This window comes from Pinus tabuliformis, chromosome J (genome assembly GCF_031772625.1).
Source record: "Pinus tabuliformis cultivar Carrire ecotype Pingquan chromosome J, CPIR1, whole genome shotgun sequence".
Lineage (NCBI taxonomy): Eukaryota > Viridiplantae > Streptophyta > Pinopsida > Pinales > Pinaceae > Pinus > Pinus tabuliformis.
Window position 1 is genome coordinate 627,725,353 of NC_142295.1, and position 27,210 is coordinate 627,752,562.

General features: G+C 39.0%; 1 protein-coding gene across 6 annotated transcripts in view; it reads left to right on the top strand.

Moving 5' to 3' along the window:
* Window positions 1-3,266: 3,266 nt before the first annotated feature.
* Window positions 3,267-27,210, top strand: part of LOC149228512 (uncharacterized) — a 44,490-nt gene continuing 20,546 nt past the window's right edge. For 5 of the 6 annotated variants that reach the window (XR_016247874.1, XR_016247875.1, XM_089378248.1 and 2 more), the window contains exon 1: window positions 3,268-5,901. Coding sequence is in view for 4 of the 6 variants with exons in the window: in XM_089378248.1 (XP_089234374.1) it covers window positions 3,521-5,901 (2,381 nt within the window). In the remaining 2 variants the exon portion in view is untranslated. Of the gene's footprint in view, window positions 5,902-27,210 lie in introns of all 6 variants that reach the window. The other variant, XM_089378246.1, reaches the window with a different exon arrangement.

The window sequence follows — 27,210 nt, forward strand, 5'->3', positions numbered from 1 at the left end:
TATTTTTGGGAAATAATATCAAAGTTAAGAGTTTGAAAATGGTTTAATTTAAATTCAAAAAGAGAGAAGGACATAATAAATTTGTGGGCAATTTTTATAGTTTGATTTATTGATATTCATTTTCAATGCTATGTTTCTGCTTTCTCATGATGTTGTAATTTTAATGGAGTTGTCTTTAGTGCGACTTTTTTGACTTTACGGAATCCAGCGGGAAAATTTGAGGTGAAATCTTTATTTGTGTTATTTAAACTGGTTTTTTTTACTGTATATATGGATTCAACACCCTAAAAAACCCCAACGACACTTTTATTGTGCAGGGGTTACCCACCGGAAAAGTGCCAAAATGCCTCACTAAAGACAACTCAAATTTTAATTTTGAAAATAGACTTGTGTTATAATAAGTAATTTTAATTTTAATTTAAAAAATAAATGACATGCTATTAATACTATTTCTCAATATAAAATTTAATTTTAAATTTTATTAATAATATAAAAATATTATTAACACTATTCTCAATTTTACAAAATAATAAATAAATATCTATTTTTTAATTAAAAAAAGCTTTCTAATCAATCACAATTAAAACAATATTATTCAAAAATATTAAAACACTTCTAAATATTTTTTTTTTTTTTTCTCGTTAAAACTGAGCTAATTATATTACAAAAATGCCAAAATTACAGCAAAAATTACATCTGGGCCGAGGCCCTGTTTCTTCAGAGAGATTTTCCATGAATTAATCGTCATAGCAGAACTTGCATAGAAACCAGTTTACCTTCCTTCTGACATGTCCGACACGGTGGATACATGATGCAACACGGTGGATACATAATTCGACACGGTGAATACAGAAATCGACACGGTGGATACATAATTCGACACGGTGAACATATAGACTAACACGTGGACTAACACTGTGGTGATTTTGACCGACGCTGTGAACATAAACCCCATGACAAACATACAAAGTGAGCAAAATGAAATGGTCAGAGAGATTCATTCCTTGCCGCGATGACATGGCGTCTTTAAAGTTAATCTTCATCCGTGGTATGAGGCTCGTCCTTTGCAGGACCCTTGAGCTTTTTTGAGTCTTCCTCTTCCTGGCGCGAGCTCCTCTGAACAGGTTCACTAGGGCCGGCCTCATCCTTCTGAATTGGACGCCTGAAATCGACAGTGGGAGTCTCCATATCAACCCTCGGTACATTCACAGTTTCCAAACGTCCCCGAATATTGCTGCAATGCTCCACGGTGACCGAAACTATGAGAGTATTGTTTGCAAATGCGCAGGGGATTCTGTAACGAATGGCCGGGTGTTCCGTGTGACCACACTCCGGAATGCCCCAGCTGCCTCTTACATTGCTGCCCGGAGGCCTGTTTTGCTCAGAGGTGATCTCTACTGAAGAGGAGGGTGAAATCTCAGGCCTCTGAGAGGCAGAACGACCCCGTGACCCTCCTCTGCGACTGCTCATCCTGAGCCTTTCCCTGGACATCTGACGATTGCTTCCCACACCAGAATTCCCCTGAGAAACCTTACACCAGGCTAACACCCACTCAAATGGCTTGAAGGATTGCGGCAGAGTGGTTTGGGTTTCAACCTTAATAGCCTCCATATTCCTCGGATGCTGCAGCGCATTGAATGGCGCCTGCAGTCGACTGAACATTCCAGCGACATTCCCCTCCGCGAATACCTTATCATTCGAGCCCAATGCTTCACCCTCCGGCGAATTTAAGGGGCCTGCGTCCTGGAGTGGCGTGGCTCGTCCGGGCTGACAGCTGCCCATGTGACGAGCCACATGCCTCTTAACTCCATTAACACGCGTCATTAACTTCATTAACACCCGCATCCGGGACACTTCTAAATATTTATTAAACCAATGTACCTTTTTATATATTCATTTAAAATATCAAAAGTAGAAATATTGCGTCAAGAAAACAATACATGTTATTGGGCCTTATACTTAAGAGCATGTGTTTCCTCCTAAGAGATCATAGGCTCAAAAGCTAAGCAACCATTTGAATTCGGTGTTGGCTTGACCATGATCTTAAAAATAGATAATAATAATATTAATTAATTAAATTACTTAAAATAATAATAATAATCAACTAAATTACTTAAATTTTCTCATATTTTTATTGGATGAAAATTGTTTCCCTGTTTTAAATTATGAGGCATAATCCATCTCTTGACCATATTTTTTTAGGCTAAGAAATTTCCTTATTTCCTTCAATTATGCACTACTTCAAGAATTGAAACTTAGGTTCAACATTATGTTTAATCTTTATTGGTTCTTGTTGTGCTAAGACCAAACCTGACTACTTCCTACAATGCTTGTCAACCCACTTTTTTGTGCAACCAGAATTATATTTATGTTTTGCAAAGATAATATGTAAATTAAGTAAAAAGATCGAATAATTATCTATATTTATTACCTTAATTATCTATATTTATTATCTTGAAAAATAAACCCAAATGAGTATAAAAATATAAAAAAATATAAAGATATATAAAATTTTAAAAACATTAAAATAATACACTAAATAACTTAAATTTAATATATCAATGGTTTAATTATGAAAACAGCTCACCCATACATTAACTATATATATCTCCAATTATACGCTAATGGCAAAGCCAACCCATAAATAACGCATATGCTCGAATATGACGGTGGGATTTGAAATTACAGCAAAGCAAAGCAAAGGTTTAAATAACATATATGGCCGAATATCACACTTGTAATGGAAACTAATTGAACTAACGGTTCGGAAAAATGAGAGGTTAGCTCAGGTAGATTATATATGAATTCCATGAGAATTCTCTTTGTGGAAATAATATAAGTGACACTCATATTGTAGCTTCAATAATAGCTCATATTTTTAATCATACTGAAATACTGTTTTAGTAAATGTCAATTATTGCAGCACCTGAGAATTCCAAAATACGGCATCACCACGAGACAACACCTGAAACTCCGGTACAGCGTTTTGTCATAGGCGTGAGATGTGACAAAACCTACGAAATTCCAACGAGAGGCGGACAAAGTAATAAGACCAACGAAAAAATTTCGCTTTCCTATTTAATTCCCGACAGCTGTAACACGCTTCGCTATGGATAAGAGAAATAAATTTAAAAAACAGTTTATATCATTTATACCTTTAAAGTCATATAAAGTTAAAAAAAATAAATTAAAATGTATTGAGAGTTTAGGAGAAGTGATTATTTAAGGATTCACAAGAAAGAACTTCATAGGGAATTACCAAATACCATTTTTTAATTTAAAAATATTATCGGCCTCTCTTTACACTCTATAATCGGTTCCCGCCCCTCGTGTTCTTAATAATCGAAAAGCCGGAATGCTCAATACAGACCACGTTTGCTGTTGTTCACCATGCAACATTTTGTCTTAAACCCTAAACCCCACATTTTAAATCCGCCACTACCCGATTATAGAATCCTTCTTCCTGGTTATTTTTGTTCCGGTTTGACATTTTCGCAGTAGATTTCATCGAAATCCTGCAATGTCAGGAAGTCTTCTGGCATTATGTTTGGTTAGAAATCGTTTATCATCGACTCACAGTTTAATAAAAAGCCCAAATGCACATGGATTTGGTCGCGGGTTCGACTCCATCTATCCCACTTCTAGTATTCTGTCATCGACTTGTGGACGATTGGAGCAATGTCGGAACATGGGAGGCGGACCGAGGACGTTCCCGGGAGGGCTCAGCAAATGGCAATGGAAGAGATTGCACGAGAAGAAGGCCAGACAGAAAGAAAAAACGCTCTTGCAGCAAGATAGGCAGGTTTATTTGGCCCGAATCAGGTCCCAGCTTAGAGGTAAGATATTCGAAAACGATGATGATAACACTCGCAATATTAACGTCGCCAAACAAGATCCTTCACATGGTCCCATGACCCCCAAGGATCAAATTGCTGCACTTTCTGATAGATTTATGAAGATGGGTGCCGAAGATCTGTGGAATGAAGACGATGGACCGCTGACTAGCGATCCATCCCCACCACCACCATCTGCTCATGGCGATGGAGCTGAAAACACTGCAGAAGTTCATAGATGGAATAAGGAGAAAGTGTCTTTGAAGGGGAGCGTTAAAGACAGTCAGAGAAAGTATGGCTCAGGGTCGATTTTATTTTCCAGAGGTTTCACAGCCCGCTCTGGAAGGAGCATGGGAGTGGACAGAGGTAGGAGGTTTAGCGACGAGGAATACAGTGGTCAAAGGAGAAGCAAAGAATTTGGGAGGGAGCAAAGATTTAGTGGCGATAACGATGAATACAGTGATAAGAAGAGGAGCGGGGGAATTGACAGAGACCGAAAATTTAGTAACGATAAGGAGGAATACAGCGATGGGAGAAGGAGCAGGGGATTCGACAGAGATCGAAAATTTAGTAACGATAAGGAGGAATACAGTGACAGAAGAAATAGCAGGAGATTTGACAGAGAAGAAAAAATTAGCGACAATAAGGAGCAATCTAGTGATCGAAGGAGCAAGGGATTTGACAGAGAAGGAAAAATTAGCGATATTAAAGAGCAATCCAGTGATCGGAGAAGGAGCAGGGGACCAGCCAAGGATCAGAGATTTGGCAACGATTTTGAGGATTACATTGATCAGAGAAGGAACAGGGGATTCTCCAGAGATAAAAGATTTGACAACGATATTGAGGAATTCATTGATCAGACAAGGAACAGGGGGTTTGATAGAGATGGAAGACTTAGTGACAATAACAAGGAATACAGTGGTCAAAGGAGCAGGGGAATTGGCCTAGATAGAAGATTTAGTGAGGAAGTGAACGACAAGCAGCGAAGGGGCCAAATAAACGAAGAGTTTGATGGCAGTGATGGGGAATCAGAGCAGAGTGATGCGAGGAGCACTGCTGCGCCAAAGAGCCTGATTGACGATGAAATGGAGTTGGATGGTATAATTGATGAGGAGATGACAGTTGGCCTCAAATTTCAAAATGAGTTGTTGAATTCAAGGGATTTTCACGAGGGTAACAATAGGGATTTTAGAGGCCCTAAACCTGGTAGAATGGGACAGTCCAGATCAAAGAGAAGATCTCTGGTGGATTCTGATGAGGATGATGATGATAATGATGACGAGGTAGGCTTTAGAAATTCCAAAACTGGCAGGAATGGTGGGCTTGTATCAGCGTTTTCTGGTAGAAATGGAGAGTCCAGATCAAAGAGAAGATGGTCGGTCGATTCTGTAATGGAAGATGACCAGGGAGGCTTTAGAAACCCCAAAGTTGGCAGGTTTGGTGGGCCTGTATCATCTTTTTCTGGTAGAAAGGGAGAGTCCAGATCAAAGAGAAGATCTTTGGTAGATTCTGATGAAGAGGTAGGCTTTAGGAACACTAAAGCTGGTAGGTTTGGTGCGTCTATACCAGTCTTTTCTGGTTCAAACTTAAAGAGGCAATCTACGAGAGGTCTTGATAAGGCTGGCGAGAGGGAATTTGGATGGGCTGGAGCTGGTAGAAGGGGAAGATCCTTGTCATATTACACAGGATCAAAGAGGAAGATATTACGAAACATTGATGTGGATCAAAAGACAGAATTTAAACTTAAAATCAGTAGAATGGAAGATTCTATGCCAATTTCATCCATTTTGAGCTTAAAAAGAGAAATTTTCACAGGTTCTGATGAGGAGGAAGTGAATGACAGGTTTAGACAGCCCAGGGATGAAGCCGGTATGCCAGGGTTTAGTTTGAGGTCGAAGAGACAAGTCCCAAGAGACATGGAAAACGATGGAGATGAAGAAAAAAACTCAGAGAAGGAGTTGATACCAGTTGAATTCAGCAAGAAAGAGGAACCGAAGCACAGGGGTTTTAATATGGATAATCGTCATCCGTGGAATGGGGAGGAGGAATCTTATTTAAGTCGGTCAAGGTGCGTTGCTGGAAGAACTTGCTTATAGACTCTATGAATCCAAGTTACCAGGTTTGCATGATATTTCCAAGCAATGAAGAGACAACTTAAGTGAGAGAGTAAGATTTGAATGGTGAGAGGAGAGGACTGGATGCCCTTTTGCGAAAGATTTTTTTATGTTATGCCCACATAGAAGTTCATATAATGTTTATGAGTTCTACTAGATTTTTTCTCTTACGCTCTAAAGTAAGAGATGTCATAAAATCTGTTTCTTTTAATATGAATGTATTATCTCTATTTGGAAGGGAAGTGCGAGGAGTTATGAATTTGATTAAATTTGTTATCATAAGAGTAGGAAAATAGGTATGGGCTTACAGTAATAAATATGGACTTCTTTCGAAACAAATAAGCATGGAATTGGAATTGGAATTGGAAGCCCCATAGTCCACAAACAACCTGTCTACTTGCGTTTATTTTTTGGACTTGTTGCTATTACATAAATACGGGTTCAAGGCTCTTGACCAAGCAAGGGCAAATATCAATTATCATAATTTTTTTACATCATATGTTTAGAATCACGTAATAATTAACATAACAAGGAATTGCGTTTGACTCCCTTTTCAACAAATTGATATCTTTTCACAAAATACATATTACTGTCTCTGTAGAAAGTTGAAACATATGAACAAGGTTTGGGCATTAGACATATCCACTATGTGTCATAGTTTTGAATTTATTTGGCACAATGTTTGTGTGGTCATTCTTCAAAAAAATGTCTACTATGTTGTTATACCCTTTGTTCTGGTCTTAGCAATCTATGATCATGAATAGTTAAGGGGTTGCTACTATGGTGTGCATAAGCAATAACTTTGCCTATTCATATCCTAATGGATACCTTTCTTGAAAATTGTTTAAGTCCACTACGATATAGGTTCGTCCAAATAGGCCTTTGCAGTAAAGTTATTGCTGTCCACATACTGGATTCATAAAGCAACGAACCACATTGAAACTCTCATTCTATGCTATCATGCTTACCACATGTTTGAAATCATAGCACATCAGCTTATGGCAGAGGTGACGGATAATGGTTTATCGTTTTTTCCTCCTACCTTGACACTTCTTGTTATGGACTAGATAAGTTTGATAAGAAAGGAAAGAACTAAAGTAAAATGACCTTAAGAAGCTGTTCTGTTTATGGGGTTCCATTTTTGTAAATAATCACTGGTAATGCTTTTGAAAAGGGGGTTCAAAGCTTTTGAAGGATCCTCCAATAAGAGCTAAGGCTGCTGTGCACTAGGGAGTTTGGTTGGATTTTGTAAAATGTATAGTTTTGGCCCCTGAGTGGATGAAGTTAGCTCTCATATGTTGGACATTGGGTCTCAGCTAGGTTCCCGAAATACCTTAAAAACAGAGGTAGGTGTATTATACGATTTCAAACAATCGCTTCTACAGAATGCTTTTAAGTTTCCCTACTTTATAATGGACCCTAGGAGCATATATTGCTAACTAGAGGGTTGGCCTCCTTGTGGAGAATCCTCTGGTGTCGAAAAGTGGTACAACAGAGATTTGGCATCACGTAAGGTACCACAGATGTTTGGTATCTTTGTTCACCTCACCAAAGACCTTAAAGGGCAATTCAGGACCTGTATGAAGGTATGAACCTTTTTTTCTGCTTTATCTGTTGGCAGAGCTGGCTATAATTAAGCCTGCTTTTAGTTTCCTAAGTTTTTCTATTCCAGAGGAACATAACCCTTAGGGGTTTTTGGTGAAGGAGATCGGGAAGGCTTGGGGCAGCTGTTCAGTGTTAAGTAACTGCACATGTTTTGTTTCTTCAATGGATGTTCAGTGCTGCCCTTACCAGAGAATCAGATATGTTCTGCACTGTGTAAAAGGTACCCAGTGTTCTAATAAGATTTTGACAGTTCTTTCTGGTTCTGGAGCAGTTACTAGTGTTGGGGTTCATGCATGAGGTTTGTAGATGTTGACAGATAATGTGAGCATGCGTTTGTAGCTGCAGTATGAACAGCGGTTTCCATACAATGACTGTGAAATATTGAAACTCCAACTGAAAAAAAACACTTACTTCTGGGAATGACCTTGGGCAGATTTGGAATGTGGAACAGGAAAATCATTGCAGGATTCCCCCCTCCCCAGAATATTGGGATCGGGAGGGTGATTCAACTGCCAGCCACAAAAGTGGCTGGTAACCTTGAGGGAACCAACCAGAATTGAACCTCTGATCTATGGCCTCCTTGTTGGCAACTTGCGAGGGGCAGATGGTTCAGGTGATTGAGCTATCCCTTGGGGTTGGAAGATGTGTTAGCCATTAGGGAATCCAATTGAATATATATGCATGTTGTTCATAAGCTGGACCTTACCTTTTTCCCACCTACATGCTTTCATTAACCTAAGTTAAGCAAGTTTTGATATCTAGTGAGCCAACTCCTATAAGGGGATGCTTCAAGCAATGAGATAGGCTGTGGGCCCAAAGCCTAAATTGTGGCCAATCTTTTGATAAATACATACATAAATGTTTAAGTATATTACCCTAAAATGTACCTAGTGAGTAGCATTGCTGTTAGGGTGAAGGTTGTAGTCTGCTGCATGTTTGATTCTTTTCTTCCCAAAGAAAATTTTGTGGGGGAACTCAAGGGACTCATCCCCACATTTGTAGATGCCAACCCTAGTAAACCCATTATTGTAGATTAGTGCTCCTCAGTTGGGGGGATTTGAACCAGGCACCTATCGACATGGAACAAGCCAAACAAGCCAAACGCTCAATAACATTGGTGGCAACTTCTTGAGCTAGCTCCTTAAAAAATGTTTGAAACATCTTGTCCCACTCTCCAGCATGAGTGAGATTGTTGGCACCTTGCCAACCAACTCATAAGGGGCAAACATATTGCAAGTGGGATTTGAACCTAGTTTGGGAGGATAACAAATTATCCTCATCACCACCCAAGTTAAACCCAATTAAGAAATTACACATTTGATTCTGTCACTATGTTCTTTTGGTTGAAGCTTTCGAATATATCTAGGACTAAGTACATGTTTGGCTTTTGTTGTAATTTGCCATTGTCATTTTCCTATCTAGTATTTTATTTCTAGGACATCTTCATGGGATATTTATATGACAAATGATGTTTCTACATGGAGGTGAAATATTTTGATAACATTGTATGTATTGGGTAAAATTAAGAGTTGTTTTTAACAAGCCTAATTTAGGTCCATCCTTTTTCTATGTCTTATTGTAAGAAGTTCCCTAATAATAGATCATATCTAACAAAACCTCCTATTATTGATTTAATTAGCAGAGTTGCAAAGTTCTGTGCAACCTGCTAGGATGGGAACACACAGGGTAAGGGCTGTTGAAAAAATAGAGTGCAATGGATACAAACACTATTTCTGAACTATGGTCATTACTTGTGAATATGAATTATAGTTCTTTTATCTTCATCAAGCAATCACACTTCAGAAATTCAACCAATAACTATGAAAGGAAAGTAGAGATCACAATGTTGAAAACTTAGGATATGTGAGATCACATGTAAGAGAGAGATACATGTGTGATAACTGAGTGTATAAAATGAAAAGTTTCAAGTGTTTTTATACTCAAGATTATCCAAGAGACAATCTCTTTGTGAATTAGATCACGTCTCTTTGTAAATTAAATTCTAGCAAGTCTGCACATTTACATTTTTATTCATATTTGTTAAAATGTTGAAGAACACGTAAACAATGGTGGACAGTAATTCCTGGTAAGTATATTTATTTACATCTTGTTCCTTATCACATCTTTTACGCAAATATTTGCTTAAATTATGGTGGGTAGTAACTTATGGTAAATATGTTATTTACGTGAGTATGAACTATTTTCAAGAATCTTAATTTTAGGTGTTTTTGTTGATTTCCTTTCTTCTATTTTAACATTTAATTTTCTTGTGTGTTTATACATAGTATTATAAATACATCGAGGATTATGAAGACTACCATAGCTACATTCTTCAACAAGGGCCCACTGTCACCTTGGTTCGAATCCCTGCTTTTTAGGTCCAACTTCCTCTCGAAAGGCCAAGGGAAGATTCCCACTGAATACCCAAACCAACCCAAGTAAGACTAGTGTCTTCAACGGGGTCAAAGATGAGATAGAGTTACTTATGGGAGCTGTTTTGCTGATTTCTGTGTATAAATTTGCAACAGAAAACTAAAACCAGCAAAACACTACACCAAACAACGTTAAATATGGCATATAAGTACTTGAAATTGATGTAGAAAAAATATAGTAACCAACTAAGAAGTTATTTTTCAATTTGGGTCACTAGTTAGAGGGGTTATAGAGCAAATCAACTTGTTGGCTTGTATTTGCAGATTGCAAAATCTGCAGTAAATTGCAGGGACAACAACCTGTTTCCTTTTAACAAACCACCCAGTGAGTGCCAAAGCACTCCTAGATCATAGATCTAGGGGTGTCAGAGCATGGAAGGTGTTAAATAGATCTCGAAGATCACTTTGAAGCTTTGGACAACAGAAAATATCAATTTCCAGCAAGTTGGAAATTGTATATCTGGGAACGTGGGATCAAGTCCCTCTGGGTACTATCTCCAAAAAATTTTCAGCAATAGATATGAAATAGAAACCTTTGAAAAACTAATATTTTTAACTCTAAATTGATAAATCAACAATGTAGAATAATACTAGTGTCTTAAATGTAAGTTCCCAAAAGGTATTTACTTGATATGTGCAGGAAACCTTGAAAATATTTGTATATTTCCTCTGTAACAATAGCTTAAATGCTCAAATTTGGAATAAAATAATTTGATACAGGGGGTAATGATATGCAAAATAATTGAAATAAACCGTATCGAAACCTTGGCTAAAATATTATTTAATTTTAAGCAATCCAAGGTAAATGAACTTGTTGTTTGGAGATAAAACTTAAAAAATCAACAAGTAAAATGTCCTACACTGTAACAGAAAATGATTTTTTTTTGAATAAGATTGTTGTTAGAAATTCTTACCTTGTGCTCCAATAACTTACCGTGAGAGTTGGGATGTTTTTTGCACTTGATCAACGAAGTGAGATTGGTTTACAAGAGAAAGCCCACCCCGAACTACCTTCTGATTTTTCGAAGGAGACCCTGACATTTTCTCCTCTACCCTACACAAGATACTCCCATCGAAAACCTAGTTCTCCTTGCTTGACTCTGCTTCCACTAAATACACCTGTCTTTCAGCTGCCATTTGGGAAGCAGCACTCAAATCCTTCCCCCACTCCGCTCGTTCCACTTCCATCTCCCCTAAAGTTGGATCTTGCCCCATGAACAAATGGTACGATGATGAATGCAAGACTCTACATCGAGAACTTCGATATGCTTTCACCCACTCTCAACCCTCCTACTCCGAACTCAAAGCTTCTTATCGTCGTCTCCTTCGTCACAAGAAACGACTCTTTGTCTCCCATAGAAGATGGGAACTTTCTGCTCTCCTTGTCCACTCCCCTAAACAATTTTGGCGTACCATCCTTCCTCGACGATCCCCTATTCCACCTGACCTCGACCCTACATCCATGTTCTCTCACACTTCCAACCTTTATGATATTCCCGGGCAGGGCCAAATTCATGTTACCTCCCCACCCTCTTCCTATTATCTATTCTCAGACAGAGATATTAGAGAGGCCATTTGGGTGATGAACAACAACAAAGCAACCGATGAGGAAGGCTACCAAGCAGAGTTCTTTAAGCACGGTTTCCGTGCTTTGGTTAGCTACTTGGCTAATCTCTTCAACCATGTAGTTCGTGAAGGTTTTCCACCGACATGGGCACACCACATCATCCATCCGATCCACAAATCAGGTTCCAGCTCAAATCCCAATAACTACAGAACGATCATGGTGGGTCACACGTTCTCGAAGTTGTATGTTACTGTTCTACATAGGAAGCTGTCCAGTGACCTTGAGTAGAGACAACTCAAAGCTAGGGGACAGGCAGGTTTTCGACCGGATCATCAGACCATTGACCACATTTTCACCCTTTGTGCCGTGATTGAGGAGGCACGACACCGCTCTTCGAAAGTCTACTGTTGTTTCACAGATTTTCGGAAAGCTTTTGACTCTGTTTCAAGGGAGGCCTTGCTCCAGAGACTCAGAGATATTGGCAGTTCGGCAACCCTATTGACCGCTATTATGCGCCTATATGAGTTCGTTCTTGGTCGTCTTCACGCAGCCCATGGGATCTCTGATTTCATTCGAAGCACTATTGGGGTTAAACAGGGTTGTCCACTGTCCCCTACCCTGTTTGGGATCTATATTGATGAGTTGGAAGCATTTCTACACGAGCATATCTAGGACACTGATGGCTGCCTTCTTCACCAGGTTCTAATATCTATTCTACTTTTTGCTGACGACGTGGTCCTTCTCTCCTCATCCCTAGAAGGATTACAGAGGCAGCTGGATGCCTTAGCTCTGTTCTGTGACCATCAACAGTTGACGGTCAACCTGGGTAAAACCAAGGTTATGATCTTCAATGGGGTGAAGAAAACCTCAGACCTTCACTTTCTATTCAGAGGGGAGGAGATTGAGATCAGTAGCACGTATACTTATTTGGGGGTGCAATTTTCAGGTCCCCGCTTCAGTTTGCGACCAGTGCTTCAGCCTCGGATCAACAAAGGATATGGATCCTTAGCCCTTCTCGAGAGACAATGCTTTCGACATCACTTCCAGGACATCTTGTCCAAGATGAGCCTCATGGACACCTTGATTCGTCCCACTGTTCTATATGGCTTAGAGATTTGGGGACCGTCTTTACTTGAGTCAGACTGGGCTTCAGCTGAGAGAGTCCAGATTCTTCTTCTCCGCTGCATCATTAGGTGCAAACTGACAGTGCCGCAGCACATCATCCTTGTAGAGTTTGGAGCTCAGCCCTTTTGGCTTGAGACGGTCTTCAAATTGGTTTCATTCTTGCATCGTGTCTAGGGCTTGGCAGACTCGATAAAGAGTAGGGATCGTTATCCTTACTTGGCATATTGCTCTTCTGAGACTATTGCCTGTTCTACCCCCTTAGGCCAAGCCAGATGTTGGTTTACAGGAGTTTCAAACCTCTTAGAGTCAGTGGGAATTCAGTTGGATCGTCTCCCTCCTTTTCGATATTCCTTAGATGCTCCTGGTCACCTTTTACCTACTAGACAAGAGCTAAACAAGATCATCAGGGAGGACATCTACAGGCAGTTCGTCCAGGTCACCTGGGTCAATCCTCCAGGAGGGTTGCGCCCAAAGATGGCCTTCTATGCTGAGCACTTCTTGGAGTTGAGAGACGGGCTCATTGTTCGACCCCAGTATACGTTTCACCACTAGATGCATGCTCTTCGCATTCCTCTAGGCCAGTTCAGAGTAGGTTCTCATAGACTTTGGGTAGAGACAGACCACTAGGTGGATAGACTAGACAGACTTTGCCAGGTATGTCATTTATAGGAAGTGGAGATCGAGGTGCACTTCATCCTTGGATGCCCTGTGTACTACGAGATCAGAGGAAGGTTTCATTGCTTGTTCAGAGATTCTCGGACCCTCGCTGACTTTTTCAGGTACCTCAATTAGAGATGTTTGGCCCTATATATGCAGGAGGCTTTTAGGTTTCGAGTGCATATTCTTCAACCTCCCATCAGACCAGACCCCACACAGAGGATCACACCATTTTTCAGGGTACTACCTTCAGACAGTGGCACCAAGAAATTGATTGATACCAGTACGTATCCAGACTCCAGATCAGTGAGGATTCGTGGGACCTCACCCTGCTACACGAGATCTCAGTGGTAGTTCCGTCTCAGATCCGTTCCTGGGAGACAAACTAGGTCCTCCAACATTCAGCAGCATGTGAACCCCCCAGGACACGATTTAGTGGACAGTCTGCACTTGTCATTGGCTCTTCATCGGGCCAATAGACATTGTTGAGTTTCTTCAATGGTATTCATTCAGCCTCAGATATTAGAAGAGATGGGTCTGATCCTCAGACCTATTAGGTCTTGGATCTTCTCCGCTAGAGCCAGATGTTGATTTACTTCATGCATTGTATCTTTTATAGGAGACCGTTTGGTTCTTCTGCTTTGTATATACATCAATGTACTCAACAGTCCCTTTGACCTACTTTGTGGTCATTAGTTGGACATAAATATAATTATCTTATCTTAAGGTATTCTCCACTCTTTGAACCCAACTAAGAGCGTCTCCTAGAGTGGTGTTATCTGACCTTCGGTTCGATTGTGTGGTGAAATGCAAGCTCCCTTCTCAGTTGAAGCTTCTTGCTAGAATGGTTCAACCCTTGTTGGAACGACTTGCCTGCAACAATGTAATGTCCCCAACTGCTTAGGAGGCATAAGACGGGGTTTCGTTAGCCTAATAAAGTTCCCGTAGGCTAAGGTGGGGAAAATTTAACTAAGGGAACATGATTTGCCTAGGAAAAACATTATAAATGTTAAATGGGTGAAAAATGAGTCATATCCTAGGCTAATGAAAAGTCACTTTCAATTTATAAAGTGAAAAGTTCCTAAAGTGACTTTATAAAATTAAAAAGGCAAGATGGCGGCAAAAGTGGCCCACGGTTACTTGGAAGAGGGAGCGGGGAGCGAAAATTTTTAGAAGCTTTTGGGTTGGGAGTGAATTCTATATAATATATATTTTGATGCATATATGTCAAGAAAAACATGTAGAATGATGAATTAGTTATAAAAAACATAAAAGCATGGATTAAACCATATAACATCAATCATCTAGTAGTTATAATTTTAATCAACCACAGGTCCACAAATTACAAGTTCTCATTTATATAGCTTGTAAGGGTGCACATAACCAAAATAACATCGATTGGAATCCATCTCTGAACCGAAAATACATCAACAAATAGGCTCTAGATGGCCTATATCAAGGCTGCCCTCATATTCCTATTTTTCAATTGTTTCTTGAATCCTGCTAGGAGAACAAGGAGATTCTTCTTCATTTTTTTTTGTACAAGTAGGATTGTCTTCTTTCAATTCTGCCGCTTGGTCCTCCCCAACAAGATAGGACTCTTCATTAGTGTTCTCCTTTTGGGATTGGAGCCATTCTTCTATAATTTTTTATGCCAAATATATCCCTTTTATTTCTTGGATAAATGAAAGCCAACTTTTTGAGTTACGGATCCCATCCTGCACAAAATGCTTCCAGGAATTCTATAAAAGGACGCAAACATGCCTTTGTCAAGGCTGTTGTACCAAATCCATGCAGGTTCTTCCAGTCTTATTGTGAAGAACATCATCATGGCATCCTCATGGAGGTAGTCATCTTTCTTACAATGTTTGATAAATGCAGATATATGATTTACAACTGATTCCCCATATTCACAGAACATGGGTCCATCATGTGACCCATATTATAACCATGTGGAAAACCCCTCATACCTGAAAAGTCAACTAGATGCAGAAATGGTGCTATCCATGGAAGTATCTCCAATGCTCCATCTCTTTGTTAGTTGTAAAACTTGGCAATGAGGCTAAAATGAAAATATAAGATGAAAGAAATTAATGAAAATACTACAATGGAGTCACCAATACATAGCTTATTTATTACCCTGGAAAGAAGTTTCTTGTGTTGTACCTCTTTAGATTTTGTTGAAGTGGAGTTGCCAGGTGAGATCTTGTAATGATAATATCAATCTCATCAAATACACAAAACAGAAACAATCTTACCAAGATGTTGTCGTTGAATGCCAGGTTATTTGACCTTCTACTTGGCAACAACACCAAAAATGTTATCAATCTTATGAGCAGGGTTGCAAAGGTCCATGCAACCTGTTAGGATGGGAACACACAGGGTAAAGGTCCACTGTCACCCTTGGCCCAAAGCCTCGCCCTTTAGGCCCAACTTCCTCCTGAAAGGATAAGGGAGGATTCTCATTCAATACCGCAACCAACCCAAGTAAAACTAGTGCCTTAAATGGGGTCAAAAATGAGGTGGGGGAGTTAATTATGGGGGCTGTCTTGCTGATTTTTTTTATAAGTATCTGACAAAAACTAAAACCAATGAAATGCTATGCTAAACAACATTAAATATGGCATATAAGTACTTGAAATTGATGTAGAAAAAATATACTAACCAGCTAAGAAGTTATTTTTCAGTTTGGGTCACTGGTTAGAGGGGTCATAGAGAAAATCAACTTGCTACCCTGTAACTACAGACCTCAGAATCTGCAGTAAATTGTAGGGACAACACCCTGTTTCCTTTTAACGGACCACCCAGTGAGTGCTAAAGCACTCATAGATCACAGATCTAAAGGTGGGAGGGCGTGGAGGCACTAAATAGATCTTGGGGGATCACTTCCAAGCTTTGGACAATAGAAAATATCAGTTTCCAGCAAGTTAGAAATTGTATTTTTGTGGACCTGGGATGCAGTCTGACTTGGTACTATGCCCAAAAAAATTTCCAACAATAGATATGAAATAGAAACAACTGAAAAAGATAATATTTTTGACTCTAAATTGATAAATCGACAATGTAAAATAGTATCGGGGTCTTAAATGCAGGATACCAAAAGGTACTTGTTTTGTGCAGGGAACCTTGAAAATATTTACAGATTTCTTTTGTAACAGTTGCTTAAATGTGCAAATTTGCAATAAAATAATTGATACACGGGGGTCAACGATATGCAAAGTAATCCAAATTAACTGTGCCACAACCTTGGCTAAAATTTGAAGGTAAATTATTGCTGTTTTGAGATAAAGGTAAATTATTGCTGTTTTGAGATAAAACTTAAAAACCAACAAGTCAAATGTCCTACACTGAAACAAAAAATGAAAATTTTGAAGTTTTTTTTGCAAAAGATGGTAGTTGGAAATTCTTACCTTGTGCCTTAATAACTTATCTTAAGAGTTGGGTTGTGAAACACACTCCTTTCTAAGGCGGTTTTGCACTTGATTAGGGAAGTGGGATTGATCTACAAGAGAAATTGCACCCACTTGTGACTTAAGGTATTCTGTACTCTTTAGACCCAACTAGGAGTGGCTCCTAGCACGATGTTCTCCGACCTCCAGTTTGAGTATGTGGTGAAATGCAAGCTCCCTTCTCAGTTGAAGCTCCTTGCTAGAATGGTTCAACCCTTGTTGGAATGACCCACCTGCAACAAAGTAACAAAACAAGATTTCTCTCTAGTTTGCCTCCACCATGTGGCTATGTAGCCTCTCAATGGTTTGATCCTTTGGCTTTGTGTGAAATTACTAAATGGAAATTAACATAGATTAATATGATTATAACAAATAACCAAGAAGAAAAGAGATATTAGGAGCCAACCCACGAATGTAAAAGAAAATTAGACAAGTTTGCAAATGAGTTCTTTAATTAATGGTACTTATCTCAGAAGACAACAATAAACTTTACTTGAGGGGAGCTTGGCCTTTTATAATTCTTTTCCAATGGCTAATTAACGGCTAGTTGGACTCCTTTAAAATCATATTTGGTAGACATCCACATGTTGGAGACTTAGTAATTTTTTAATAAAATATTATATTACAATGCATTTTGTCCACTAAAGGGGTCAAATTAGTTCACAATTCCCTTGGAAAGCTTGTGACCCCTTTGCTTGTGGTTCAAAGGTTGGTAATGGTCCAATAGATCCCTAATGTTCCCTTTGACTTGCAACATTCCACTTTAATGTCCTTTGGAAACTCAACTTGGCCACAAAGAGTTTGGATTGGCAAAGAAATGGTTCGATTTGGTCCTTGAGATTTTTTTGACTTAATAAGGACTAGTTGATGGTCCCTTCTCTAACTCCTTGGTCCAAGATACCTCCAATGGCTAGTTAGACCCTTCCAATTTTTTTTGACTTCATAAGAGCTAGTTGACGGCCCCTTCTCTAACTTCCTTGTCCAAGATACCTCCAACGACTAGTTAGACCCTTCCAATGGCTAGTTTACTCATCAAACAACTAGTTCGCTTGACTTTCCTTGTTGAGTAAACTTCACTGAGCCACCTGTGCTCTAGATATCCAATTCTGACACTTAGGGTTACTGTATCCTTCCCTTATTTGAACTGGGTCTTTTTTCATTTTTCTATATCTTGCCCTGCGTTGCCACATCATATCTACCTTGTCCTCGTCATCAGGCCCGTGTGTTGGTTCTCTAATGCCCTAAGGAATCTTAGGACTCTGAGACTTGGGTTTTGTTTGTCTTCTTCTTAGACCACTTCTAACGTAATGCATGCCCAAAACTATCCAATGTTGACCCCGATCTCCAACTTGAAAACTGGTGTATCTGTTTGACCACGTTTGACTAGTTGTAATTTGCCACTTCCTTCTCTCTTTGGAAAAGTTTTACGTGGCATGTTATCCTCTCATTAAGCTAAACAATATGAGACCAAGTTGAATTTTTGAAATCCGGGACCATTTGCATTGGGAAACGTGAATTGCCTTAGGAAATGTGAAAAGTTGTCTTTGTGACACTACCATGTATGAGAATTGTTCGAGGGATATTGCACTAAATCTGATGCCACCTACATCCTCGATAGACCCATAACCATGTGTTAAGACATAGGTGCACCTTGATGCGTGTTGGATTGGCCCATACATTATTGATCATCCCTAAAAAAGAAGGCTCCTCTAAAACCTTTAGTCCTCATATAAGACCATCCTAGGCCCTCCAATCATGTTCAAGATGAAAGGAACCAGAGATGAACCCAAAGAGGCAGGCCATGCTCCGACCAAACAAGTCTAGGTCCTAGGCCATGTTGCTTGGGAGTGGGAGCGGGAGCGACAATTTTCAAAAGCTCCCGGTTTGGGAGCGAATCCGGGAGCGATTTTTTAAAAATATATATATTTTTTAATTTTTGATACAGATATGTCAACAAAAACATGTAGAATGATGAATTAGACATAAAAAACATAAAAAAACATAGATTGATCATTGACCATATCACATCAATCATCTAGAAATTATAATCGTCATCAACCATGTCCACAAGTTAGTAAAATACATATTACAACTGCAACATATTGAGTCTCATGAATCATGATTCATCAAATTCAATCTTAAAGTTTCAACTTCAAGCTTTCAAAATTGAAAATTCAATAACATTTATCAGCATTGATCACCAAAGTTGTACTTGTAAGCTAAGTTTAACCATTACAAGAAGTAATATCTAAGATATTTCTAAGTCCTAACTTCTAACTGTTAACATGATATGAAATGTTATAAATTTATAAAATGAAACATGAATAATGAAATGAAATGAAACAACTTTAGTCTTTCACGAAGCATCATATTCATAATTCACAATCATTACCAATGAGTTATAATTGCCAAGGCCCAACTTCAAACTTCAAATTTTCATTGTCACAGTGATATATTGTTTACAAAAAATATCATTATGATATGAAAGAGTCAAGAGTCAAGAGTCAAGAGTCAAGAGTCAAGAGTCAAGGACTCAAAACTCAATAGTTATGAAAACTAAAGTCTAATATAAACTAAAAAAGACAAGTAAACTGTAAATCTACATGTGGCCCTTGCCACGAGAGTCTCCAGGAGTATAAGCAGGTCGTGGTGGTCTTCTAGGAGTCTCCCGCACAGACCGACGACCAGAACTAGAACCTCCACTTGAGGGTGTAGATGGAGGTGGCGACAGCAAAGGAACAAGACTCGGACCTCGACCACTGCTACTGGATGGTGGAGGTGGAGGTGGAGGTGGCATGGTTGCTGCAGCGGCTTCATCTTCATCCCTTACAAGTTCCTCTTCTAGTTCTTCAATATGTACAATGCCATCCTCCAAATTGTCATCCTCTGGGTGATTGTCCCAAATTTTATATGTGGGATCCTCATAAGCCCGATCACAGTAATGACTCAACAACCTCAAGTTGTAGTGCACATAAACCAAGCTTTCTGCTCGGTTTTCATTGAGTCTGTTTCTTTTCACATTATGTAGGTAGCTGTAGGTGCTCCAACACCTCTCTGCAGAAGAAGTATTTACAACCTGTGAAAGAACTTTTTTTGCCAATTTTGGCAAAAGTCCATGCCCGCCATATGTTTCCCACCATGTGAGAGTATCAAATCTATCTCTGTCGTCCATTGCATGGAAGTTACCATACAAACCAGTGCCACTGAAGTATCTGCCTATTTCAAAGCGCACAACGTTACATTCCTCCCTGTCAGGTACCAACTTTTCTAATGCTTCCAAATATCCTTTAGTTACCTCTGGATCTAAATGGGGTTTGGTCCTAACCCCACCCCCTGCTGCAGGTTGGCCCAACCAAGATGTAGAGTAGTATTTTGGCGTAAGGATATACGCCAAGCAATGTAGTGGAAGATTAAGCCTATTCCACCGTTCACACACACAATCATGAATCAGTTTGTACAAGTTGGGATCTCTATTATGAACAATATATTTTATTTCCCCCAACATGGTATCCATTTGCTCATACACCTCGCCAATCACTGGTTTGTTTGTATCTGCAAACCGAATCATGTGATAAATTGGCTTGGTGAAATCCAATACCTGCCTCACACTTGTCCAAAACTGCCCATCAAGAGCGGCCTCCTCCACCATTTCAAAACCTCCCATGTCAGCTACATTTGTAGCCCTTTCCTTTAATACCTGCCAATGTGGACTTGATACCATGCTAGCTAATGCCTCTCTTACCTTCAAAAGGCGCCTGAAGGTGAGGTAATAGCTACCAAATCTGGTCTTCCCAATCTTCAACAACTCCAATCTCGAGTGACTGCGGAAAAGGCCATGGGTATTGCTATGAATTGTAATAAATTTTATCATTTGTTTGCCTTTCTTGTACAAATCACCAATCCATTGGTATTGTTCATTTTTGTTCTTGACAATATCATGCAACAGAAGGTTCAATGTGTGAACCAAACATCCATACCAAAATATGTTGGGGTATTTATCCTCAATAATTGCTCCCGCTGCCTTACAATTAGGAGCATTATCAGTGATGACTTGGATGACATTGTATGGGCCAATACGCTCAATTGTTTCAAGTAATGCTTCTGCAATGTTGATGGCGGTCTTAAACTTGTCTGAGTAATCGTGTGCAGTTAGAGAGATGGGACCACTAAAAAACACAGCAAGAACACTTATAAATGGCTTGCCTTTTACATTTGTCCATCCATCAGATACAATGGACACCCCATGGTCAGTCCAAGAACTTGTCATTCTATTCAAAGAATGTGATATTTTTGCTTTTTCATGATCAAGGCCAACGGTTCTTGCCTTGTCATACCCAGGGCTCTTGCATCCTTTAGGGGCATCATTTATGGCAGAAACCATTTCGTGCCAATAAGGTGAGCGAAGAACATTGAATGGTATCCCACATGCATAGAGAAACCTGTAAACCTCTGAATCCACATCATTCCTACACCCCTCATCAAGGAAATCTGATATGGTTCTACGCCTTAAAGATGATGACCCTGTGCTTCCATATCCACTGCCTTGGGAGGATGCTGAAGGAGTTCTTTGTGATTGTGAGCTTGGTTCAAAGAAACCCCTTGATTTTTTTGATCTGTATTGGGCTTCCTCCTCTCCCCTTATGTATTTGGCTCTATCCGCTGTTGACACCGCTGTACAAGTTTTGATTCCTATTTGTTTGTCTCCATCCCATGGCCTTTTCCCGCAGAGGTGTCTTCTAGCACGGGTGTATGAACCTGTGTAATCAGTGTTGCAATGGGGGCAATGAAATTTAGTGGTTCCACCCCCTCTCCCTGTTTCAACCCTGTTAACATATTTCCACAATGGAGTTTGGTCTTGTTTAGTTTTTTGAGGGTCATGTTCACCCTCCTCCAGCTCCTCTTCACCGGGGTTTTCACCAATTTGACTTTCTCCAGCTTCTTCATCCCCCTCTTCAATTTGGCCCCTCCGTTTCCTACTCTCCAGCACCATAATAACCATAAAAGGGACCAGGAAGAGGAAAATGCCAAGAAATATAGCCAGGTCCATGGTGTTTGATGTTTGTAGGGTTTTGATTATTGAATCTGCAAATTAATTCAATTTATTGGGATTAATTAATTTAATTTATTAATTTAATTTAAATTCATGATTTTTAAACTCAATAAACTAAATTAAATTAACTAAATTACTACCTAACTAAATTAAACTAACTAAACTAACTAAATTACTAAGTTACTTACCTCTGCAGGCTTGCTCCTCGCTCCTCGGCACTTGCTCCTCGCTCCTCAGCACTTGCTCCTCGCTCCTTTGCTCTTGCTCTTGCTCAATGAAGTGATAATGAAATTTTTTTAGGCCATTGGGCTTTTAAAACCAATTTTTTTTTTTAAATTCGATTTTTTTTTGGCGTCCGCGGAAATTTTTTCTGCCGGATCGCTCTCGGCGCCCGTCGAAATGCTCCTGGAGCGATCGCTCCCCGATCGCTCCCGGGCGTTAAAAATTGCTCCGGGAGCGATCGCTCCCGGGCGTTAAAAATTGCTCCGGGAGCGATCGCTCCCGGGCGTTAAAAATTGCTCAGGGAGCGACGGAGCGATCGCTCCCTGCAACGCTCCCGAAAATGGCAGGGAGCGCAATTTTTTTTTTCGGGAGCACGCTCCTGAGCCGCTCCTGCCCGGAGCGCGATTCGGGAGCGGGTTCGGGGGGGGAGGGCGCTCCCCCGCAACTATGGTCCTAGGACACCTAATATAGGGCCTCACATTGTTGTCACAAGGCTTTTGACTTGTGACCTTGAGTTTACAATGGTGGGGAAATATACTGCAATTTTTTTTATGTATCCCTGCTGACTTGAGGCATAACACCTCCTAAATCTGATTTTCTTTTGATGAACTAGCCAATTCCTTCATAATTGGATTGGGAAGAGCAAATTTTATTTTATGATCTAGCTACATGTAAGCATTGATGGATTGTAATGCGTGCATTGTTTCTAACTTAATCGTTTTCAATTTTTTTTACTTGTTGAAGAGGTTAACTTTAGTTATTCCCTTTATGCCCTATTTTTCTTTGGTTGATCTATCCAGTGCATTTTGAAGACCTTACTCATTGTAAAGCAGGTAGAGTTGTTGGGGTGCTAATTCTGTAATGACTGGACTCTATGATAGTCTTTGTTATTTGTTCTTTTTTGTGTCAAATACTGGAAAGTGGTAGAAGTTATGCTTTGCTATGAAGTATTTTTTTTTGGTAAAATGTTTCTATTAGATAACAAAGCTACATGAAGCATTGTACGAATAAATTAGGTGACAGTAAAGGTCACTGCTACAGAGTCATTAAGAGGCAATTAAAGCAAGCTACTTGAAAGATGAAACATTAGAAACTAAGATGGGGTATTAATGCAAAATCCTGAACAGTATAAAGTTGCAACTTCTTAATCATTGGCCTAAGGCAATTGAAGGATACACCATAAAATTTATTTAAGTTTGGCTAGAAGGGTGCATCTAAAACATGCATAAGGTCATAAATGTGCAAGTAAATAAAATAGCTGCTATTGCAAGAGTTGGGTGGTCATCATCCTTAGGCTTAGGGGAAACTAGTTGTTTGAGGTGGCTCATTGACAATCAAAGGCACCCTTCCATCATTCTTATCTTCTTGGGGCTTGGTCAAGTTGCAAATGACTAGGGGTATGCTAGGGATTATATTGCCCATAGGAGGACATGGCATCTCATTTTGCTGACCATGTGGTCATCTCCAATTTGTCTTGAAGCCCGTGAATTTGTCTAACTACTTAGTGATGGGGCTATTGATATCTTGAGCATTTATTTGACATTTGGGATAAGGCTGGGTTGTAGGATTGTGAATGCTTATGTGATACATGACTTGACCTACAGGGGGCCCCTCCCTAATGCTCTAGGTGTTGATATCGAATTCTTTTGGATTATCCATAATTAGATCCATTTCGAGGTTAACGTTTTGAACCTGCCCGTTGACAATTCATCTTCAGGACAAGACAATGTCGAGGAATATTAGCACAACTCTCCAATCTTATTTATAATTAAATTTATCAAGTGATTATTTTTGTTCTAGAAGTTGCATGAGGTGCTCCAAATAAATTGAGCATTTACCTTTAAAACACATGCTAGGTAGCCTTGTTAAGTATCCATTGTTTTTTGTCACCTAGTAAAGTGACTTGCTAATAAGATGAGATATCTGATTATATTAACAAACTATTAACACAATCCCAAATGGCTTTTCTTTTGTAGCGAACTTAGAAAACATGCTTGCAGGGTTGACCTTTCCACCAAAAAAGCACAATGGTTGGGCTAGGTCCAAATGATATAATTGCTTGGTTTGTTGAATGGATGCTATGAATTAATGATTTATGCAAATATTGCCTTTTTTAGGCGACATAGGCATTTTCCATATTTCTTGGAGCCTCCAAATCTTATTCAATAGTAGGTCCAGTGATGGAGTTGGATTGAGCCCTTTATAACCATCAACAAGTCTATATTTAATAAAGGGATTCCTACATTTCCAAGCCTAGTCCTTCCACCAGTTGCATGGGGAAGCAACACCAAGCTTAAAACAAAGACATTCAGGAATTAAATCTTTGATTTTCAACAATGAACCTATCATAAGTCCCAAGTTTAAAAGAATGGTTTAGTGTAGGGCCCAAGGAATCCACTCAGAATTTGAGTAGAAAATGTCACTAATAGATGAAATCTGAGGTCTAAAATGGGCTTCATATGAAAGATGTAGTTGAGTAGGAAATTCGATAACCAATAGAATTTCAAGAGATTGGATCAATCTAATAATTGGGTTGGAGCTATACATGTCAAATGTGACTGTGTCCTATTTTTATTCAGCAATACTTAACTGCGCATAAACCCCTTAGTGGTTACGATCTTTTGAGATATGCTAAATATCCTTGGAATAATAAATTTGGGTATTTTCTATTATCGCTAATTCCTAAAAAAATAAATCACAAGTTTATACAATGATATTGGGGTTTAACTAGGAATATGATCACTTGGAATATGATGAGTATTGTATATTATTAATGCATTTAGGAGAAAAAAAGAAATAATATTTTAAATATGTTCAGTATTTACTATTTTGTAGGAAAAATATAAATACATTTTTTCATGTATTATCATTTTATCTCATTGCATATTCACTAAAAGTATTGAGTGTGGGTACTTTTTGGCACTAAAAATATTAAGTGTGGGTAATTTTTGGATGCAGATTTTGTAGGTTCATTAAAGTATAGGTATGGGTACTCGTTGGATGTAAAATACTCAATTGAAATTTGATACATAATTTAATTCTGTGGGTATTTGTTGGATGCAAATCCTACACTAGACACATTTAGTAAACCTACACTGAGATAAATTGAAAATATGTTTAAAACACATTCTTGTTTTTTACCCTTAAAACATGCTTTAAAAAATATAATACATTTCTTAGAAGAATTTCTCCATTTTTTTTTTAAATGTTTGTGTGATCTATAAAACTGGGACTTATAGCCCACTTGCTTTACCAACGTGGATACTATGCAGAAGTTAACCTCTGACCTTTGTTCTATGTCTTGTACAAAGATCTCTGTCTTCGGTGTAGCTTGCACAACAGTTAGTGGGCAATGGAATAACAAGATGTACCTTTGCTGTTCAGTATGCCAATCAGGTCTTTGAGTTTTAGTTTTTGTGTTCAATGCATTTCTGAGTGCAACTTCTCTACGATCACCTCTATACTCGCCATTCTTCTGAAGGCATGTGAAGTTGGTGTTGTTTGTAGAAACTAGAAATGGCAATGTCAAAACCTCCATTCTAGATTGGTCCACTGCTTGGCTGCTTGCTTGCAATGCTAATTGAGTAGACAGAGCTGTATTTAACAAAGGCACTCCATATTTGTTATGAAGTTGAGTTTATCTTCTGCCCTGAGGATCATAGCCTTTGAGATTTACAGGTTTATGTTGAGTGAATTCTAGAAGCTGTTGCCAAGTATCCTTGGAGATATTATGTTGGGAATGTTCCTGTACAAGTCACAACACTAATGAAGCAATTGAAATTTTCCAGCCAATACCAATCTCCAGGCTTCTATATTTGTGTTTAGAGCAAGGTTATTTTGTCCAGTTGAACCTTCTATCAACCACATGCAGAAGGTTCAATTGGAACACACTGTGTAAATGATACGAAGCATAGACCAAGATTCAGCCTAGACCATGCCCTTAATGCCATTCTTGAATAGAAAGCTAATGCTCCACTACGATGTTGGGAATCTTCTTCCAATTACCAAGTGGATGCTTATTGAACACTGGCTGGTATTTGTGATCCGGCAGACTGTTTGCCTGTTGCTTCAACACAATGCATCACCTTGGAATGAGAAACATATGCTAGCTCAGTTTGTGATCCAATGCTTGCGTAAATTGGAGTAACTTGTAATCTCCTTTGTGAAAAGAAGATGGTAGCCCAAGCTTTTGACAAATTGCATGACAAGATGTGATTGTTATGCAAATCAGAGTACATCATGTGTTAAAGGAAGTCCTATTTTCCTGTGTTCTAAATTTCGACCTAGAAACAATCATCTTTTAATCAAAACCCTTGCAAACGAGTTTTGAGACCTGTAAACCTTGTTGGATAGCAGTTTCAGGCTTGTAAAGGATGAAAATTTCTTCAGCTCCTTGAATACCTTATGTACACACTCTGGTTGTCGCTTAAAAATAAGAATGTTGGGAAATGATGATGCTGTACAGGATGGTATTTATGACACACCATAATACACTATAATTCTCCCCCCTTTAGTATAGTGGTACCTTTGTGAGGGGACTAATATACAGAAATGTTTGAGAATAATGAAGCAATATGTTCACTGTGATCTGAATTAATCTATTCATACATCCAAAAATAAGGGAATCTGTACTTACTATCAACATACACACCAAAGAATGATGTGAATTAATCTATGATCAGAATTAGTCCTATTCACACATCCAAAAATAAGGGAACTGCATACAATATTCACTTCCTTGAGTGAGGACACGGCCATATGGTTCCATATGCTCCACCTCTCAGTGATTACATTAACAATAAATGTCTAAGGAGATAAGGAATTGAGCAGGGAACGATGAAGTCGACTTAGACAAGTGGGAAAGGGACTGTGAAATTGTACATTGTGGAGGAGATATGAGCTGGAGGAAAGAGAAATTCACCCAATAGCCACGATTGAACCAAATCATAAACTCCTATAGATGTGGAATGGCTCTGACATGACAACCGTCAATATCTAGGTAGCAATTGAGCTATTATATGCTCAATTAGACAAAGAAAATCAACAATGCAATAAATCTAGAAGTTTGGTTATTTATCGTACTCAGTTACACTTACACTCCCACTAGTCATTGGAAGCCATTAAAAATTAAAATTAGAACCAAAATAGGAATACAT